Source organism: Danio rerio, chromosome 7, assembly GCF_049306965.1.
Source record: "Danio rerio strain Tuebingen ecotype United States chromosome 7, GRCz12tu, whole genome shotgun sequence".
Lineage (NCBI taxonomy): Eukaryota > Metazoa > Chordata > Actinopteri > Cypriniformes > Danionidae > Danio > Danio rerio.
The window spans coordinates 34,795,375-34,817,292 of NC_133182.1; the positions used below are offsets into that span (position 1 = coordinate 34,795,375).

Genomic DNA, 21,918 nt, shown 5'->3' on the forward strand with positions numbered 1-21,918 from the left:
TCCTCTTCTTTTACTATTTCTTCCTCCTTTCATGTTGTTTGAGAGCTATTATGCTGATCAGTCATTATGTTATCAGACCTCTCCATCACAGCACATGCTTTCTCCGGCCTGTAGAGGTAGTCCTTCCCCCTGCCAGATATTCTGCTGGTTGTGCTGTGAGGAGGATTCCTCTGACATTTCTTGTGGACATAATTCTTCATGCCTTTGACCGAATGTGAAAATATATATTCCAGTTGATCTCAGTTTAATTATTTTGGAAATAATGGAAATAAAACGGCTCTTTCTGATTTAGCAGGGACTGATATCTGCATACTTGAGGTCAGAGCATTTTTTTTTGTTGAGTGATTCAGCCGTTGCTTTAGCTTATACTCTACTCTCTTTGTATAGCAAAATGTGTTACCCCCAACACACACACACACACACAAAGAGACAGGAACTGAGCATTTTTCCCGATGACAGCCTTGGGTGAAGGAGCATGTCATATATTGAGCCATTAACAAAGGGTGCAATACAGGAGCTGCTTTTTGCCCCATGGCTAAATATCCACTCACCCTCACAACAGAGTATTCTGCTTCCTGCTGTACAGCGACTTTGTAGACTTTATGAGATCACTTTTTAGTCTATTCACAGGGTTTGCATATCAGTGTCAAACTGGGTAAAGTCTTACAAGGAAAGGCAGAATGCACAAAATACACGGACATCTGTGAATTGTAATATACTTTGGGTTTAACATACTGCACATGTAAAAGTTGCTTATTAGGAAAACACAATGTTTTTGTTGGGCACCTTATGACTTTTTTGTATGCATATTATTTTGGAAATTAATATAAACATAAACATGCAAATAATTAGTTTCATGCCAGTAATATCTTTATTTATTACCATAACCAGTATGTCTATTGAACAAACTGTCAAAAACAAAGAAAGTAGAGCTGCATAATTCTGTATAAATTAATACTTCCTTTATAAAAAAATGTTTAAATACAGATATTTTAGTATTTTAAGAGCAACTTCATGAAATATTCGATTAATTTGAACAAATATAAAAATCATTCATTCATTTATACCAGCAGTTATTAGGCATTTAAATAAGACATAGTCTAAAGCAGCGGTATTTCAGTGACTTGTGTATTGTAGATAGTTTTATACATCTATTTGGGGCAGACACTTGAAGTGATTATTTAATTATTATTTATAAGTGTTTTTATATTTATGTTTATAAATGAGAACTCTTGACTGCAAACCAAATCTAGCTTCGGGTGTAAATAAAGTAACCTTACCTAACCTATCATTCAGATTTCACTTGTTTCATTACGGAATTAATTAAAATTGTAAACAGATCTGTTCAATTAACCGACAAACAGATTTTCTTTTGTGATCACTCTTGTTAGCAGACATCGCTGATTAGTTGTCTTAGGAACAAGCTTGTGAATGAGGCCCTGTTATTTTTAAAATGCATAACTTTTGCTACACTTTTGCCTTCCATCCACACTAACCCGAAGTGTGGATGGGGGAAAACAGAGACATCTGAAAACGGAGGCTTCATTATCATAACAATGAAATGAAAGCATAACATAAAGCACTGTTTCTTTTGCTTTTTATATTAAAACTTAAAAATTTAAGACACAAAAATGTTAAGGCATCATGTACATATTTATATGACTGTCATCTTCACTGTATGCAAATTTAAAACAAAATACCTAATATCTGCCTTTTGTCATTTTCATTGAAAAATATATAACATTTGGCTCACTGTGTGGTTTTTACAATATGTGCTCAGTGTCAGGCTATATGCACACAATAAAGATTATCAGAGGATATGCATGGTGAAATAGTGTTCTCTTTTGCTGTATATAATAATTGGTTAGCTATAATTTAATAATCAACAATAATTATAAAAGTAAAAGGTACAATAAGTTTATACAATATAGGAAATAAAGGCAAGCAATTGGTTAAACATGCTGAATCAGTGTACGTGGTCACATAAAATAATAGCATATCTTTGCACTCAGCCAAAACAGGTTAGCTAAGAACATGTAGGCTAATAGATTCAAAAGACCAACTCATAAAAATAGGTCTACTACACAAGATGGATTATAGATAGCGTTTGATAACTACAGAGAGATGAGATCCAACAGCAGATTCGGGATGGACTGGCCGGCGTTCGGCTGCTCTTAGAGGTGTGCTCAGAGCTCCCGCTGACTCCCTGGAGCTCAGACATGAGAATACACTGAAACAGGTTTCAGTGCATGCCAGAGTGTGTGTGGTCACGTGATGTACGTTTTCAGCGGTGTAGTGTGGATGGAGATCTTTTCAGAAATACTAGGTGAAACACCAGTGTGGATGTGGATCATTTTCGTTCTAAAACGCCATTTTAAAACGAAAATGTATTGGTGTAAACGAGACCTGAATCTGAATCAAGATTACAGTTTTTTGATGATTAATTGTGCACCTTTACAGAGAGTAAATGCTTTTCCTGCACGGATTAAAAATTTGTAAATTTTAACTTTTTAAACATAATTTTAGTTCTAATGTTTCTGGCATGGCAGTGAGTGGGTCTATTACCATGTGCAGCTGGAATGTGACTGGCCGTCCTCTACACTACAGAGTGCTTTGGCTCCCCCTGGTTATGCATTTAACTCCCTTCCTCAAGCCTATCTATTCACAGAAGCCTAGTTGGTGGAAAAACATGGTTCTTTATTTTCACCATTACATGCCTGTAAAGAAGTTTATCAGTGTGCTTCATCTTCCCAAATCATCTTAAAATGAAGTATGCCAAGTTCAGTGCACTTTCAGTTGTTCTAATGTCTTCTCAAGGGTCTTTAGCGAGTATCCATCCTGCAGGTTCAGGAAGTCATCTTATTTAGTGATTTCGATAATGATTTTTTTTTGCAGTGTAATCATAACATGGTATATAAATACATTAATATGGTACTGTACCAATGCTATTATAAGCTATGCTTAAAATTGAGCACTTATTTATACACTACATGAGACCCTGAACCATCTCTCCATCCTGTAAGTGATCCTTGGCCTTTACAAGGTTGAAGGCTCCTGGTGCACAGCCAAACGGGCATGTGTTTTTACACGCCCGGTTAAAAGTAAATATATTTAATTGAGGAATGGTCACATGCTTGACACAGAAATTTTAAGTGAGGTAGGGTCACACGCCTTACAGACTCTATTTATACTGAACCCCTGTAAAAATAGACAAATGACTAAACCCAGTGATGAATAACCTAAACGCACAGACCCATATATATGGATTCAATTTAGTATGACCTTAATTCAGTGTTCAGGCTTATGTGCAGTTTGCAGCTCTTGCAGATTAGTCTCAAATAAAAGATATAGACGTTTGAGTATGATGGCTTCCCACATTGGAAAAAATATTTTTTTTCTCATTTAGTAGAGTAGTTTGAACAAAAAGCAAGCATAAATTTTGAGTGCATGCATATACAGTAGACAGTGTGTGTATGTATATATATATATATATATATATATATATATATATATATATATATATATATATATATATATATATATATATATATATATATACAGATGAAGTCAAAATTATTAGTCCCCCTAAATTATTAGACTGCTTGTTTATTTTTTCCCCAATTTCTGTTTAAGGGAGAGAAGATCTTTTCAACACATTTCTAAACATACTTATTTTAATAACTCATTTCTAATAACTGATTTATTTTTTCTTTACCATGATGACTCTAAATAATATTTTACTAGATATTTTTGAGACACTTCTACACAGCTTAAAGTGACATTTAAAGGCTTGACTTGGTTAATTAAGTTAACTAGGCAGGATTAGGCAAGTTATTGTATAACAGTGGTTTGTTCTGTAGATTATCGAGAAAAAATATAGCTTAAAGGGGCTAATAATTTTGTCCCTAAAATGGTTCATAAAAAATTCAAAACTGCTTTTATTCTTGCCGAAATAAAACAAATAAGAAAATGTCCTTGCTCTGTTAAACATCATTTAGAAAATATTTTAAAAAGAAGAAAAAAAATAGAAGAGGGCTAATAATTCTGACTTCAACTATATACAGTATATACACACACACACACACACACACACATGCACATACATCATTCAGGTAAAGTCAGAGTACTATAGTTATATTGGTTTTATTGTTACAAGTTATTCATTTACAACATTGAAGAACTGCTAAATTGACTTTGTCAGCAGTTCTAGTGTTATACCAAACTTTTATTGAACCAACTGAATGTGAAATTTAGCAAAATGGAGTTTTTGTTCACTAAGTATGAGAATGCTTGACCACCAAATCAGCATATTCGAATGAATTATGACAGACTGCTCTGATGACTGCATGGTGAAAATTCAGCCTTGCTGAATCAAAAAACATAAATTACAATACAAAATTTATTGTCCAGCTATTTTAATGTTCCACAAAGTTATAGTTTTACTGAAGTTTATTTAAACATTACAGATTATTAAAAGTAGTTTATTTATATAAATGTAATTAAAAAAAATTTAAAAAGAGGCATACTGACTTTTTTTCCTTATAAATACAACATGGAAACTGAGGTACAATAAATTAATTATTCAATTAGGATTTAAATGAAGTTAAAGGTGCCTTAATGCTGCTTAAACCAGCTGTGCATTTGACTGAGGAACTGACCCCTTTTGCCCCAGGTTCACATTACTCCGTTCCCCCTGTTGATCCTGTCTCAGCTATTGGACAGTGGCGGGCACATCAATTGTCAATCACTCATCTTGGACAGCTTTTCTCCTCTCGCCAAAGCACTGTGTCCATTCTATCAGCAGGGATCCAGTCTCTGGGTGTGTGAAGCTGCTGAGCTGAAAAGCCAGATTACACTGATTATCCCAGTGCTTCTTCAAAGACCCCATGCAGTAAATTTTCCTCACTTGTGTTCTTTGTAAATTAAATTAGACTAAAACATGTATTTCGTAAGTGCATTTATTTTACCTTTATTTTCTTTTATTTCTATTTAGTTAGTTTTTTTTTTACAATACAGAACAATAATTTAACAGCAAGAAACATACCAACTAACACTACCCGTCAAAAGTTTTTTTCATCTTTTTTTTTTAAGGAAATTGTTCTGTTTATCAAGGTGGCATTTATTAAATGTCAAAAAAAATATATTTATTTATTAAATATATATTTATTACTTATTGTAAGTAGTTTCAAATGAAATAATTATTCTAGTCATTATTGCTTTTATTACTATTACCATTAATAATAATAATAATTAATATAATAATAAAGTGATTTCTGAAGTATCATGTGACTCTAAATACTGGAGTAATGAAGCTGAAAATTCATCATTTAAATCACTGGAATAAATGATTAAATTAAATGATAAACTACTTTTAAAGAGTTTTTTATTGTGCAATAACATTTCACAATTTGTACTGTATTTTTGATTAAATAAATGCAGCCTGGCGGTTCATTCCGCTATGGCGACCCCTAATTAATAAAGGGACTAAGCCATAAAGAAAATGAATGAATAATGAACGCAGCCTAAGCAGGATAAGTTTGTTTTAACACATTTAAAAATCCTACTGACCCCAAACTTTTAATGTGCGACATAGACACATCAATATGCACATACACAATTATCTTTATATACACCACATAAACATGCATATAAAAAGAGTAAAAAGGACGAAAAAAAAGTCCAAACACATAAGATATCGCTTCCAATTACCATTCACTTAAATGGGGATGTCCTTTATTCCCTTTATATGAACCATTTTCCCAACCCTTTCTAAAAAATATTTTACCTTTATTCTTTATTACAGTTTTAATAAGTTTCGTGCTAAGCGTGCTTTTTTCTAGTAATTGCCAAGTTTTTAATTCAGTTGTTTTGACTTTAACCTATTTTTATATTTATTTTTTTAGTTTACATGATTTAATTTTAATACTGTATAAAATTTCTAATAGTTCTTTAGCATTAATAGCAACACTAAAATGGTGATTTTTAGCTTATTGTTATTAATATTATTCATTTATTTTAAAATGGGATTTATAAAAGTACACAATTTAAAAAGATGTTCCCTCAGAAGTGAAAATGAATCATATGCTCACCCTCATGTCTTTCCAAACCTGCATAACTTTTATGTTTCACAGACAAAAGACAGATAATTATCAAACTGCCACTGGGCTTTCTTTGCATGGACTAAAAGTAAACACCTTGACATTTCTCAAATTTATAATTATCTTCTAATGATACTAATAATTACAAACTAATTGTAGTTTTATTTCTTATTTATTTCTTTATTTTTTGATAAAATTATCCCTTACTTACTTTTTTAATACACTGCCATACTTTTTTAATACAGTCTGTGTCCCCACTGTGTATGTTTTGCTCCAGCAGTATAAGTAGAGTGTGATGGGAGGGGCTTTAATATGTGGGTGTGTCCTGAATTTTTGAGTGACAGACAGACAGTCAGTGTGAGAGAGGGAGGGGCAGAGAGTGAGGGGCGGTCTCTACCTCGTGAGCTGCTGCAGTGTGTGGGGAGTGTGTCAGTGTGTCGGAGACCTGCAGTGTGGAAGGGTTAGTGAGTTACACACACACACAAACTTGCCCACTCAGCACACATGCATGCACAGCAAAACACAACAGCGGTACGGTACGCCGCCGGACTCACTGGAAAATGAATCTAATGAAGGGAAGGACATTCAGCCCGCAGCATGGTAAGTACAGACAGAGTTGGAGTTTTAGAGGTGCTAATGGCTTTACCTTACGGGGGTTGAGCTGGGGGAGGGGTGGAATAGAGGGGGCACTGTGACTGTTTTACTGAGTTTTACAGTAGTGTTGCTTGATTGATTGAATGAATAGCAACAGTGTGGGAATGTGTGCACCACTAAGGTTTTGCTAATTGGGAACATGTTTATAGTGTTATAAGTTGCTGGTTGTCAGCGTTACACGTGAACAAGACTTTTAGTCAGTGTGTGATCTTAATGAATAGGTGGTAAGAGTGTGTGTTGGTGGTCTGTACTGTCCTTGACATAGGTAATGCAGCAGAGTGGAGTGAAACTGTGGATTCAGCATGAACACGCGTCACTGAGAGCTGACTGTGTGTTGTTGTTTTTCTCTAGGTATCATAGAGCGGTTTGAATGTGTCGCTGTGTGACCTCTTCATGACTATTGGGGTCTTCCATATGTGTGTGTGTGTGTGTGCTCAGGCCTGTCACGCCAGCTGTTCTGTGCGTTACACTCGTCTCCTTTACATCTCAGCGAGCTTATAAAGAGGTCAAACATGCTGAGAGGAAGGAAAGTGTGTATGTGTGTGTAGTGTACAATGCTCTTGGCCTTCAAGGTAATGTGTTTTATCTGAAATCCATCTCCATTGGGTTTGAAAACACTGACATGTGTGGATTCAATTTAGCCTGATCTTCTGTGTTTGGTTTTTGCCGGTTTGATATTGAAAATGGGCCCAGGAGGAAAGAATGGAAAGCGGGGTAAAATGAAGTGTTTAGAGTGGAAGTACATTGTTATTAGTATGCTCATGTGCTCATTCATCAATCCAAACCACAATTACGCTTTGAGCAGGTTGCGCTCTGCTACATCTGCTTGCTGAACCACAAACATTTGTAGATGTAGCTCTTTCCGAGGTACTTCCTCTGACCTGGCGTGGATCTTCTCTAAGAGCGCTGCTGGGCTTGTCCTGTGAGCAATCGTTCTGTCCTTGTAATTGAGTGCGTCGGGTACAATTTACAAAGTCAATCTAAACATCCACTCCCCCATACTGCATATGGTTCAGTTTTTCAGGAAACACTGCAGCTCTGGCTCAGTGATCTGTAGCTTACAATAGCTGTAGAGCTAACTAGAAACAAATGCGTTTAAAAGCAGAATAGCCTACCACTCGTCCATTTAAGTCCACTGCTTGTCAAGATGTCAGAGCCTTAAATTAGGCTCATTTATTGTGTCTTTTGCTGAGGTTTTTGTGTCTCTAGGCTATTTAGCTATGAGGCCAAATTAATTTGGCACACCTCGCTGTACAGAACTTTGCCCAAGGGTCACTGGGTTATCTAGAAGCCATGTTTGAAGAGCAGGTTTACTCAGATGCCTTAGAGAGATCTGAGGTTTGCCTGTATCTGTTTGCAGGTAAAGAGAACGGTTCTTAAGTCTGCTCTGATGTGTTAAACTTTAACTCTTCAGATTTCAGATGCGTGCTTCACAAATGACTCTTGAGTAAAGAATTTCACCGCTCTTTTCTTCAGGAGCTTCATGAGAAGAGCAGCTGCAGGGTTTTTGATGAATAGGGAGTCTCAGCAGTAATAACAAACATCTTGTCTGTAGTATTTAAGGTGTAGGCAAGTGGGCCTGCATTTTGCTAGTGGGCTGATATATCTGATATGTGTGTCTGTGGAGGTTTATCTAACTTTTAGGTCATTTATTTAATCAAATAAAGTAAAAAAGTTTCAATTTTCAAATGTCATTTTGTGAGGGCATAGCTAGCTTTCAGTAGTTCATAATCCAGTCAACGCTGAAAAAAAATGATTCAAGATTCCTTGGATTTACTAAATCTTTTAAAGTAAAGTGGTTGTAAACAATTTATTTGGGCTGAATTTAAACAAACAAATTAAGTAGTTTTTTTTTCCGGAGGTTGCAGCTGAAAAGTCATCCGCTGCGTAAAACATATGCTGGATAAGTTGACGGTTCATTCTGCTGTGGCAACCCCAGATTAATAAAGGGACTAAGCCAAAAAGAAATGAATAAATGAATTAAATTAAGTTGAACCTTAATAAATTGAATTTGTTTGCTTAAATTCAGCCCATATAAATAGTTTGGTAACACTTTATAATAAATACACACAATGAATTGTTTATTAAGCTTTAACATATTGTCATATGGAATCATAAGGTTCTATCTGCGTTTTGAATGATTTGGAGATATTGAACGTTAAAGTTTTTGCATTCCGTAGCAAACAGTATGTGTCACATTTGTGTTTTAAATAAGAAGTCTTAAAATGTAAAAAAAAAAAACTATATGTAAAAATAAAAAAACATACCATAATGTTAATAATTTGTCATTTAATAAGAAATGTCAATAACTCAATTTTGAAAATATGTCAGATAGAACCTTATAATTCTAAGGTGACGATATAGTGAATTCATTATTTGTCAATTATTGTCATTATTTCATTATTATTAGTTTATTACTGCAGCTATTCTAGTCTTATAAGCATATGTATAATGTGCTTAATAAATGTACTTTCATAAATTGTGAATGATCGATTATCATAACTAAATTAAGCATTGCGTTATTTACAAACCAGTTGTATTTAAGAGTATTTGGTGGTTTTTAAGGTCATTCAGAATGAGTTAGTAAGAGATTAATTATTGAAATTAACGTTTATCTTATTATTCAGGCATATAGTAATAGTTACTATGTATGTTAATAAATGCTTTATTATTACAACTCCATGCAGTTTTGTGACTTAATTTAGTAATAAAAAAGGAATTATTAAGAAAGAATGAAAACACAATCATTAAGCACATTTTAAATGTGCTTTTAAGTCAAGAATAGAGCATTTGTAGCTGTAGTTACAAACTGCTTACTAACATTCATTAATGTAGAGTTAATGCTTAATACATAACGCGTTCACTACTTCCTAATGCTTCATAAATGGTTCATAGCGTGAAGTTATTATAAAGTGTTACCAATTGTTTGCAACAATTTTGCAGAAATAATTTTTCAGTGTACAGTGTCACATGACACTTCTCAAATTTTACGTTTTGCTAGTTTGGTAGGCATTTCTGTTTATCTTCAACATTGCAAACATTTCTGCAGATATACAATTTTGTTGAAAAACAGAAATAAAATCTAAAAGCAAGAGAATTTATTAGAGATAAAGTGTGTTGTTGCTGACTTTGATTTCTTTACTACTAATAGAAGTGTACAGCAGAGGTCTATGGCTGTTTTTAATTTAGAAAACACAAGGTGTGTTTGCTTGTGTGAGAACAGGATTGCAGAACTCATTGTTGGCTGCACTTTATTTTGTTGTGTAGAGGAATGCTCACGATTCTTCTTCTGATCAGACCTGTTCAATACAGAGTATAAAACTCTTTCTCACTCTCTTCATGTCCATCTCTTCCTTTCTGTCTGTTTTGCTAGATATGAATGGTTTACTTGAGTTCTTACCACTAAAGTAAACCAAATATCATGTTAGTTAAGCTCTCAGAAAGTAAAATTTGTGTATATTCAGGTCCACTCTGAACCTGGCTAACATGTATGGCTGGAAAGTTCATTATTGTCAGCTTTGCTTTGAATAATTTTGTGTGTGAATATTAACAGATGTCAACAGAAGAGGAGACAATCATTTATTATTGTCAAAGTGATGTATAGGAATCAAGGCAGTGTTCAGAGATATTGATTAAAGGCCTTCAGGGTCAATTTTGTCCTACATGCTTGTAAATCCCTGTCCGCTGGTCAACTTTGAAAGAACCGCTGCATACAGATACAATTCAAGACATGTGGAGTTGTGAGAGAGCTATGCAATTCCTTTCCTCCTGCATGCTATAGTAACCACACTGAAAACTGTGTAATATGGGATCAAGAATTGACTTGTTTGCTTTAAAGCTTCAAGCTAATCATCTGTAATTTTAAGCCATTCATTGATTCACAATCTGTTGTTATAATTGAAACACAGACTGCTTTTAGTGAGTTTTTATGTCATTAGCTGGATGGATATTGTCTCATTTTACTGTAGATAATTCCACAACATAAGGCATATAATATATATATATATATATATATATATATATATATATATATATATATATATATATATATATATGTATGTGTGTGTGTATGTGTGTGTGTGTGTGTGTATGTGTATGTATGTATATGTATATATATGTATATGTGTGTRTATATATATATATATATATATATATATATATATATATATATATATATATATATATATATATATATATATATATATATAAATATATTGTTAAACCCAAATTACTTTTTTTTTTTGTACAATATAAAAAAAATGTCTCACAAACTGTGGGTTACACACCAGTATATATATCACTAATAACAAAAAAAATAAAGCATGATAAAAAAAAGGAAATATTAAGTTTATAATTTCTAAAGAAAAAAAAAACCTGAATCCTTTAAAAATCTTAATTATTTTATTGATAGAAATATATTTGAATTAAATGTTTTGTGTGAACTTACTGTGAAAACTTTTTTAAAGTAAGAATCATACTTTTAAAAGACATGAAAGCCGCTGTTGGATTTAAGAGCACTTTAGATGATGCATTGTAAAAGCAGACAATGAATACTCAAACTGGATATGACTGCATAATGTCTCAGTGTACTGCTATCGATTTTGTTTGGGTGGCTCTTGTTGCTTCAAGAATGCTGTCACACCCTTTGGGTCTCTCGTCTTTATGTGGTAATCCCAAAACACTAAGCAGGAAAGAAAAGCGTTTTGTGTGGCCTATTTGTGGGGGAAATGAATGATCCATTTGTGTAGAAAAAGACGAAAAGTATGTCAATAAATATCAACACGCGAACACATTTGAGTGACAAGATTTCATGTTTAGGTGAATTCCCACATCTTTTCTACCATGTGGCAAGGCCAGAAATGTTAAAGTGAGTGGAACTTGGAATAGGGTGGGCTTCAGTGCCTACATGTTTAAGTGTATAATAACTAGATTCTTACATTATATTATCTCATAGTTTATAAATTAAATTAATGATGTGTGAGCTGACCGTTTTGAGTTTCCATGCGAAAAGTGAGCAAAAATGTGTCCAGAGTCCTAAATCATTTACATGCCTACTGAAAGCAAACCTTAAAGAGCCCATATTATACATGAAATAGGGTCATATCCTGGTTGTAAGGGTCTCCAACAACAGTCTAATATGCATGCAAGGTCAAAAAACACTTTCATGGTCTTATAATCTGCATTTATTTTTAGCTAATTATCCCAGCGACTCCTGTATGAATCGTCCAGTGATTCATTTGTTCCCAAACCCCTCCTTAGCGTGGAGCTAATCTGCGCTGATTGGACCGATGACAGTCTGTCGCGATTGGTCGACTGCCTTCAGTCAGAGAGGGAAATGGCCAATAGCTAATCAGCAATTTAAACGTGGATTTTAGCTGCCACACTATGGCGAGTGGATAGTGCCACGGATAACCGAACGAAGGAGACAGTCGTGTACTCGCCATACCACACACACACACACAAAAACACACACACACACCTCCGGATGACAACGCTCCCGCTTCCGCCCGCACCCGCCAGGTTTTAGCCTGAAAACCCGCTCCGTTTTCTGCCCGCCGCGCCCGGTCCCCGGCCCGGAGCGGAGAACACAACCAAAAATCACCCAGTATACAGTCCAGACAGCCAAGCTGTCTGTTTAGGTTTAAACACACACACACACAGCACAAAGCTCGTTCGTTCGTTCGTTCGTTCGCTCTCTCTCTCTCTCTCTCTCTCTCTCTCATACGCGCGCGTGCGCACTAACACACACACAAGCACCACGCAGACGCTCTCTTTCTAATTCGCATAGCAATATCTGTGATATTGCTAGACAGCCCGCTCCCGTCCCAAATTAAACCCGTTACCGACCGCTCCCGCGATTTATTCGGAAATTTATTCCCGCGGCTGTCCCCGCGCCAGATTTCTGCGGCGCGGGAATAAATTTCCGAATAAATCGCGGGAGCAGAACTCTAGCACGGAGCTCCATAAACAAACAGCACGCGTCGCGTTTTTAACGTGACTTTGCACGCGATAAGATAAAATATCCAGTTAACCTGATACAGTACACGCGGTTACAAGTAACAAATCACAACTAAATACATTTGCAAGCTAGAGTCAACGAGGCAACAACTTTAACCGCATGTACTTACACTTGAGAAATGGAAGAAACCCATCCTGACGTCCATCAGTTACTCTTTACTGATCCTTCCTTTAACAAACTCAGATGAAGTATTCTTTGTAGCATGTAGCTTCCAGAAGTTTCCAACTGCTTGGTTATAATGCTGAGGTTTCATCTTTGGGTAGAGACTCAATATAATGTCCATCTGCAGTGTTACTTCAATCGACCGGCATGTTTGTGTGCGTGTGTTTGTGGGTGTGCGTGTGTTTGTGTGTGTTTGTGGGTGTGCGTGTGTGTCTGGGTTTCTGCGTCAGAGGGCGGGGCTTCAGGTTTGAAATCTCCCGGGTTTGCGCGTGCACGTGAATAACTTGGTTTCGTTCGTACGTCATGGCGGAACACCTAATGAGTCGGTATCAAGGCGACTCGTTTGAAGCACTATGAGTCGACTCTTTTATAGATGAATCAACCGTTTTAAACACTGTATTCTTACAGATTTAAGCCTTAGCTGGATACTTCACTTCACTTAGAGCTGTGTTACACACTACATGGAGGGAATTTTCAAAAACCCATAATATGGGCTCTTTAAAACATAAAGAGCTCTATTTTGACGATCCATGTGCAAAGTGCAAAGCGCAGGGCGCGAACGCATTAAGAGCGTGTCAGAATTCACTTTTACTATTTTAAGGACGGAAAAATATGTTTTGCGCTGTGGCGCATGGTCTAAAAGGGTTGTGCTTATTTTCTTAATGAGTTGTAGGTGTGTTTTGAGAATAAACCAGTCAGAGTCTTATCTCCCATTCCATTTTAAGTGTCAGTTGCGTTGCACCATGGTGTATTTGCTGTTTACAAGGCGACTTTGTAAGTGGAAAAAATTAATGCTTCAGTAGAAAGAAGACAGTTAAACAGAGCATCAGCAGTGCGAGAATGAGAGGTAAGGCCTTGTCATTTTCTACTTTCACTTTCACTCTCGTAGATAGGGAAACCTTGCACGCAGAGACATCAATTAGCCTATAAATAATACATTTAGTGTGTTAAGCGCAAATATTTGTTTCAAAACTATTTCTAAATTCAGTTCTAATTTCCAGCAAACTAATTAATGAATAATAATAACAAAGTGAGGTCAAAAAACTGAGTTATATCCAAATACACATGCTACGTCCCATATGGTCTAAAACCTGACAGGTGGGCAAGTCTAAGCTTGTTTTTAATAAAACAAATATAAATATGCAGAAAATAAATAATACTGTTAATAACGATAACATTATACAAAAGAAAATTGTCACGAATAAACTGAAAAAGCCTCTCGAGATCAAGAAGGTATGAAAGTATATAGTTTTATATTTATGTAGGCTAGGAAATAATATGTTTTGTAATATTTTAATCCTTTATATTTATATCCTATATCCTCATTATATCCTATATATATCCTTAATATTTTAATTCTTTTTCATATGTTAAGACATTTGCGTATTGGTCTACATCTTGTGTGTATTAAGCAGTGTGTTAGCGAGGCGCACAACAAATGCGCTCTGCACTGCACTTTAGGCTTTGTTCCGGTCTATAGAACAGACTATTATAGTTTCTTAGAATAGCAATGCGCTTTAAAACGCCTCCTTTTTAGACTAGAATGGCTATGGGCACACATATGAGCGCAAATGCATTTGCTCAGGCATGTGCCCACAATCTGCGGTGTAATATTCCTAGTCATTTCTCCCATAGGCAGCTGAATCAGAAGTTCTAAAACAATCGCAAAACAAGTACACTTCCGCATTGAAGAATAAAGTCAATAGACCAGGAATCTCAGCCTTCAGTCTTAGCTGCTCTGCCTGTCAGTATGATTTTATTTAATACACAAAATTTCAGATGATTATAATATTATCATACCTCTCTTACAGTTCTCTCTCTCTCTCTCTTTTTTTTTTTTTTTTTTTACTTATAATGCCTTTTTCCTAGTAAAGTCTGGAGCAATAGTTTGTGCAATGGAGGGGGATATGAAATTTTGTATAAAGGGTGCTGTTAATCGTCAATATACAATTACATTTATAATTCGCCTCTTCACACTTGCTACATATTTTCTTTACAAAACTTTTCTGCTTTCCCATAATAATTTTTTTTTTCTAGGTGGACCAGCGTTCAGTTTTAGTGAGCCAGTGCCACCCTGACTGTTATGTAGCCTCGCCACTGCCTTTTACACATTGTGACCTATTTTATCCTGTGCCAACAGAGCTGTGTCTAAAATTACTCATGATGGCTGTTTCAGACAAAAAGCTGTGATAGTTATTATTAAACTTAAACTTACTCAAATTATTCTCACAGACCTATTAGTTAACATGAAAAACATCAGAAGCCTCAGAAGCACACATCCAGGTTCAGTTGAAGTCTTCATTTAATGGATGGGTAACTGAAGGTTCTTGAATGGCTGTTATCACGTGATCTTCTGAATTGTGTTTATCTTCACAGTTGGTGCCCACTGCTTGTGCCAAAGTGAAACATAGGGAACACCCCTCCACACACACAAATTTATGTAACCCCTTCCACATGACCTTACTCTGTCACATCCTGCTGATTTCAGTCCCAGACAGTGTCGCCACACAATCCAGCTCTCAGCCAATAGAGTCTCACTTCACAATAGAAGAGACGAGGACTCAATCCATCAGTGGCAGAGGGCCAAAAGTCAACGTTTTTTTGTGTTTGGCTCTTGAATAGGCTTTGATCTAAGTGCAGGCGCTCTGAAGTTGTACACCGTTCTGGAGATTAACCCCAAAGACCCAGGATTTTGAGTTGTGTATTTGACTGATTATGTGCCAGTGGGTTTAGATGGAGTCCCATCTACAGGTTTGGATTTCAGGGAAAGACTGATTAAAATTAGATGGGATTATTTTGAGGAGACACTTGAGGCTAAGAGCTGCTGGCCCCTGTAAGTCTGGTCTCCGTATGCGTTTGATTCAGATGAACGTGTATCGGTTGGCAACTGCCACTCAGCCCTAATCCATATTCTCTCATTCAAAGCAGAAGTAAGTGGAGACATGACTTCGCCTGAGAATTAATTGGGTTGCTAATGGATTATTTCTGTGTGTAAATGATGGAAGATATTCTCAAGATAAGAATATTCATTTTGCATCTTGTCAGCCACATTTTTACAAATATGTTATTAAAAAATGTAGAGTTCACCCAAAACCTAAATCCAAGATGTAGTAGACTTTATTCTTCTGTTCTGTTTTGTTCTGAAGATTTTAGTTGAAAGCATGATTCTTGAAGAAGCCACTTGCTTAATTTCTTCAAGTGCTGATTTGCATTGGTTTGGATTTTATGAATCAACAAAGACCACAATTTTGGCAAAAAAACAATTACTCATATCAAAATTTACAGTACATTTTTAGAAATGCACATTTTGCATGCCATACATACCTTTTTTAAATGTAATGTGTCATCAGAAAATCATAACTTTAATCTTTCAGTGAATACTTGACAGTTTTCAAGTTTTCCCCCACCTTACTTTTTTTCAGAAGTCTGTCATCCTTAAATACGTCACATCAGTTTTCTGTTTTGATTCTCTTGCGCTAGAGAGTTAAGATAAACTGGAACACACAAACATCCATTGGTCACACTTTACAAAGCATTTGAGAATGACTGTAGGCCCCAAATGGTGCTAATGATGCTCATTTGATTGTTTTAAGTAGACAGCTTTAGATAGACAGGGCCTCTTATGGGTCTTGGCTTCAGTCTCACTGTTTACAGTTTGACGCCAGCGCAGTGGCAGAGTGAATCAGATTGCTGGCCTGACGCCTCTAGGTCAGCATGTGGCCCGTCTGAAGACTTCCACTCTTCAAGCATTCAAAGAACTCTGATATGACACTCTATACTGCTGTAGCCATCCGAGGGACGTTTATCAATACTGCTGGAAAGCCACACAATGAATTTAGGAATCAGGGTTTGTTCACATTAGACAGGTTAAATTAAGATGCTCTCTCTGTTAATGTTGTTAATTGAAGCTGCTCAAGGAAGAGGGTTGGAACTCTGGTGCAGATATGTAAATGTAAAACAAAATGAAGACATATAAACAAACCAAAAAGCAGACATGATGTCACAAAATGTGAGCATAAAGAGGGCTAAATGCTGTTGTGATTTTGCTCAGTACAGTTTAGACACAATCCAGGCATCGAAATGATCTTCCTGCAGCACAACTTCATAAGTCATTACTTCATCATTACTTCATTTGTCTTCATTGTTTACTAGGACTTTTCTGACTTCTTTTTAGAAATTTGAGTCGGAGGATACGTAAGAATATTTATAAAATTTTTGGTAAAGTTTGACCTTGTGAAGTGAAGATCTGAATGCAAAGCTAATAAATGTATAATTTTCATTTCTGGTATCTTTTTTGGTATAATTTTCAAATTTCATTGATTTAAAGTCCATATATATCCATAATAAACATCAAATCTTCTCCAGCTGGTGTATACCATTTAACATTTAGGCCTACTAAATTGTAGATAGAAACTTACTGCGGTGCTTCTTCTGTAAATCATTTTTAAAAATGCACATGGGGAGGTTTTATTGATGTTTCTGAGGGCTGTTTGAACAGTTATGACTTGTGCGAGCATCAGGTTTGATTCCCTGTGGAATGTCAGACAGCTCTCATTTTCTGCCTCACTCACCTCAGGAATGTGATGTGCTCTGTTTTAGCATTTAGCACAATTTCTTTCCCCATATTTTACTTACTCTGTCTGTGTTTTTTCATAATTTAATATTTAATTGATGCTCAGTCTCAAAATTGCTGTTTTTTAATTTTTACATAGCACTAGGATCACTCTAAACCTGTATGAATTCAGTCAGAACTTCAGTCTAAAATATTAAAACAGGTTTGAAACAGTAAATGAAGACACACTGTCAGGAAAATAATAATGGAATATATACAGTTGAAGACAGAATTATTACTCCCCCCCCCACCCGTTTATTTTCTCCCAAATATCTGTTCAACGGAGAGATTTTTTTCAACACATTTCTAAACATAACAATTTTAATAACTCATTTCTGATAACTGATTTATTTTATCTTTGTGCTGATGACAGTAAATAATATTTTACTAGATATTTTTAAGATGCTAGTATTTAGCTTAAAGTGACATTTAAAGGCTCAACTACGTTGATTCGGTTAAGGTAAAGGTAAATTTAGGGTAATTAGGTAAGTTATTGTATAATGATGGTTTATTCTGTAGACTCTCTGAAAAACATAAAGCTTAAAGGGGCTAATAATATTGACCTTAAAATAAAAAATATAAAAAAATGATTTTACTCTAGCCGAAATTAAACAAATAAGACTTTCTCTGAATGAAAAAAAAAAGATCAGACTTGCTGTGAACATGTCCTTGCTCTGTTATACATAATTTGGGAAATATTTAAAAAAAGAAACTGTATGTTTTGGTTGAACTGTGCCTTTAATGGAAATCTTTAATAAAGTATCTTGCCAAAATATCAGTCCTGTCAACAAATTTGTAAAAGAAACATTGCTGACAGTCATACTTGTTTTATATTTAGGCCTGCTCGTCTCTTTGAAGTCTTTTCCTGTTCTCTCAAATAAAAATGGTCTCTCCAGGGATCCATTTCATTGGAAAAATGTCTATCCATGTACCATTTCTTTAGCCAGCCATTGGATAAAAATTTCCTAAATATGTTTTTCTACTGGTGAGCTATATATGAGCACTGAATTCCAGGTAGATCTGACCCAGTGATCTGTGAGTGAGTTCAGCAGCAGTGGACAATCATTTGATGTGCTGACTGAAAAGTGTCATGGTTCAACAGCTGCTTCACCTCCTCAGGAAGTTGGTAGATGCTAGATGTCCAAATGTCCGGAACCTTATTCTTATCAGTCTGCTGATAACGAAGTAGGAAAATGTCTATTGTGGGGGTTGGGGTGAAGAGAAAGAAAGAGGGTTATATGCCTCTTTTGTGTTCATAATTCCCCATTGACGTACTACCACCACATTGTACGCTGCCAGAGTTTCCACTCTCTAAACCTCTGTGCCATCCTTATACACAATAGCCTGGTCACCTGATCAACTGGGACAGGATGAATACTGGAAACGGAAAATTTGCCCACTCTTTTGGGTAGCTTACCTCTCTCACTCTGTCAATCTTTTCTCTTTTACTGTCTAATAGACAGCTGGTTGATTCTGTCACTCGTGCTGGGTGAAAGGTCAGGTCCCCAGTGCTCTGTCCTGCCATACGCCATCTCTTGAAGTCAGTGTGTGTGTGTTTGTGTTTAAGAGCGTGCCCACATATTGGACTGCACCTCTTATTGCTTTACACATCTGTTAAAGCTCAGCCACAATTTACAAAAATTGCATTTCAAGGAACAAAGACTCCTTTATTCTTCTGACTTAAATTGACCCACATTTCTAATAGATTATCTTATCTCTCTAGTTATGATATTCTATGTTTGACTTTTTTGTCAGATGCAAGTCTGGACATATTACATTCCTGTCGTCTGTCAAACCACTATGCTATAATGTTTCTTTATACCGAATGCAAGGATAAAGGGATAAAAACAAGGATACAACTGAAACAATAATTCGTCTTTTAATAGTTTAATATTGCAAAACATAGCAAAAATTGGACTAACAGACATTGCTCGGCTATCATAACTACAGCTGGTTGTGCACTGGTTTTGAAAAGCAGAAGTGACGTACCATTTGTAATCAATCAAATTTTCAGTTACGGGTGACATGGTGGCTCAGTGACATGGTGGCTCAGTGGTTAGCACTCGCCTCACAGCAAGATGGTCGCTGGTTCGAGTCCCAGCTGGGTCAGTTGGCATTTCTGTCTGGAGTTTGCATGTTCTCCCTATATTCACATGGATTTCCTCTGGGTGCTCTGGTTTCCCCCACAGTCCAAAGACATGCGCTGTAGGTGAATTGAATAAACTAAATTAGCCATAGTTTGTGTTTGTGTGAATGTGTTTGTGTGTGTGTGTGTGTGTGTGTGTGTACTGGGTTGCAGCTGGAAGGGCATCCGCTGCATAAAACATATGCTGAATAAGTTGGTGGTTCATTCCGCTGTGTTGACCCCTAATGAATAAAGGGACTAAGCTGAAGGAGAATGAATGAATGTATGATATTTAGTTGCACATTGCATCACCTCTACCTGGACAGTTTGACGAAGACTATATAATTCACTTACTATGCAAAACAAAAATAAAACAGCTGTTGCCTGATAGTGTGATGCAAATATTGTTTGCAATGCAACTGCAGTGTCAACCTATTCCATTACAATGCTTTTTTTTTAAATGTCTTTCCTCAAGGGTTAAACAGTCAACAGAGGTATACACTCTTCCCTGGGGACAGATGCAGTTGATTTGATTATTCACCAGTAAGAGTGTGACCCAACGAGATGCTTTAAGTAATCTAATATTGTCCAGCCAAAGGCCAAGCTGCCATCTTAAAAGTAGACAGGCTTGATTTAACAAAGCCGTATGCTGTGTGCACTCTCATGCCATGATTACCATTAGCGAAAAGAGCCCATGCCATAAATAACACTCCTCCTAACAACGAAGACAAGCTACCATTAGACTGTTTGTCACATTCTGGGAAATGGTTCAATTCAGCATGTAAGCCAAGATTTGTTATTGTTTTCAAAAAGACAATACAAAGGATTTTTGTGAGCATTTCACATGTGAACCACAGTCTTCCTCTGTCTTTCTAGTAAAAGACACAATGTATTCAGAGTATAACAAAAAAAATCTGAAGGACTAAAGCACAACAAGCACGTAACTGTAGCCTGATTATACAATGACTAGGTGAAGCTGAGCTACAGGCCTGTTTACAAAATTGTTAAAATCAGTGATTTACATTATTTTTTTGTTCAAGGTTTTTTTAATTTGTTATACAGAGCAAACCAAAAAAAAAAAAAAACTTTCCCAGAACACTAGATTTAGGAACAATATATAATCAAATGTCCATAGAGAAAATAAAAGATGAAAACATGACATGAAAATATGACACTAGTTCCTTTTTTCTCTTATTGTCATATGTCCATTTCCATCACGAGAGTTAAAATAGGTTGCCAGATCTTATAAAATGTCTCAACAGACCCTCTGATAGTAAGCCTTATTTTCTCCAACCTATGACACGACTTCTCTTGTCTAGTGATTATGTGTTGCTAGAAAAGGGTCTTTCCGTTTAAACAATATCAGTCTTCTAGCCAGAAGAGAACCAAAGGCTAACATATTAATTTGTCTTATGTTGAGAAAAGCGTTCTCAGTTGCCACCACTACAATGCAAGAAAATGGTGATGGCTCTACTCCCACCCTAAATGATTTAGAAAAGATTTTAAAAAAACTAATCTAGTACATGTAAAGCTTTGGACATGTCCAGAACATGTGCAGTAGAGTAGCAGGAGCCTGCCTACACTGATCGTATATGTCAGCATTGATCTTCGAGAGTCTGACTTTAGACCAGTGCAAACGATAAACAATTTTTAATTGTATTACAGTATTGTACTGCAATAATACAATTCCATCGTGTAAAGTTGCTGAAAATCGAAGTTCCAAAGTTGCAAGTACCTATAAAAGTGTGATTTGTGAATGTCATATTTCTGTACCAGCTGTTCAAAAGAAGCAAGGTTTCCTTTAATATAAAGATCAGACAGTGAAATCGCACCCTTTCTAGAACAAGTTTCAAACGCTTCATCCATCATTGATGGAGCAAACATGTAGATTTTACCAATTGGTGCAGCCTGTAAAAAATCTTTGAGAAAGAATGCCTTATCTGATTCCAAAATTTAATTAGGAATGTACCTTTTAACATGTTTTATCCCTGTAATGGCGAAGTTGAATTTGCAGCAGGAATTACTCATTACATTATATATAAAATCGCCAACTTTTGAATGTATTTTGAATCATAGTCTTTGAAGTACCAAAAGTAACCTGGGAAGATGCTAAAAAATGTATTCTGTGTGGGCCTGCTTATAAGAACTCATGTAATGAAAAACAAGTCCAACCCCAAACACTCAGAAAACCACAGAATATCCCTCTGACAAAGTGTGGTAAGCGCACTTACACAAGCTCATGAGGCAC

The 21,918-nt window shown here is 35.9% G+C and overlaps 1 protein-coding gene across 24 annotated transcripts in view; it reads left to right on the forward strand.

Moving 5' to 3' along the window:
• Positions 1-21,918, forward strand: part of plekhg4 (pleckstrin homology domain containing, family G (with RhoGef domain) member 4) — a 119,357-nt gene that overhangs the window by 28,178 nt on the left and 69,261 nt on the right. For 4 of the 24 annotated variants that reach the window (XM_073908645.1, XM_073908646.1, XM_073908656.1 and 1 more), the window contains exon 1: positions 6,530-6,698. The exons of the other annotated variants lie outside the window; for them this stretch is intronic. In XM_073908645.1, coding sequence (XP_073764746.1) covers positions 6,696-6,698 — 3 coding nt within the window. In that variant the 5' untranslated portion in view covers positions 6,530-6,695. Of the gene's footprint in view, positions 1-6,529; positions 6,699-21,918 lie in introns of those variants that run through there. 24 annotated transcript variants of the gene reach the window in all.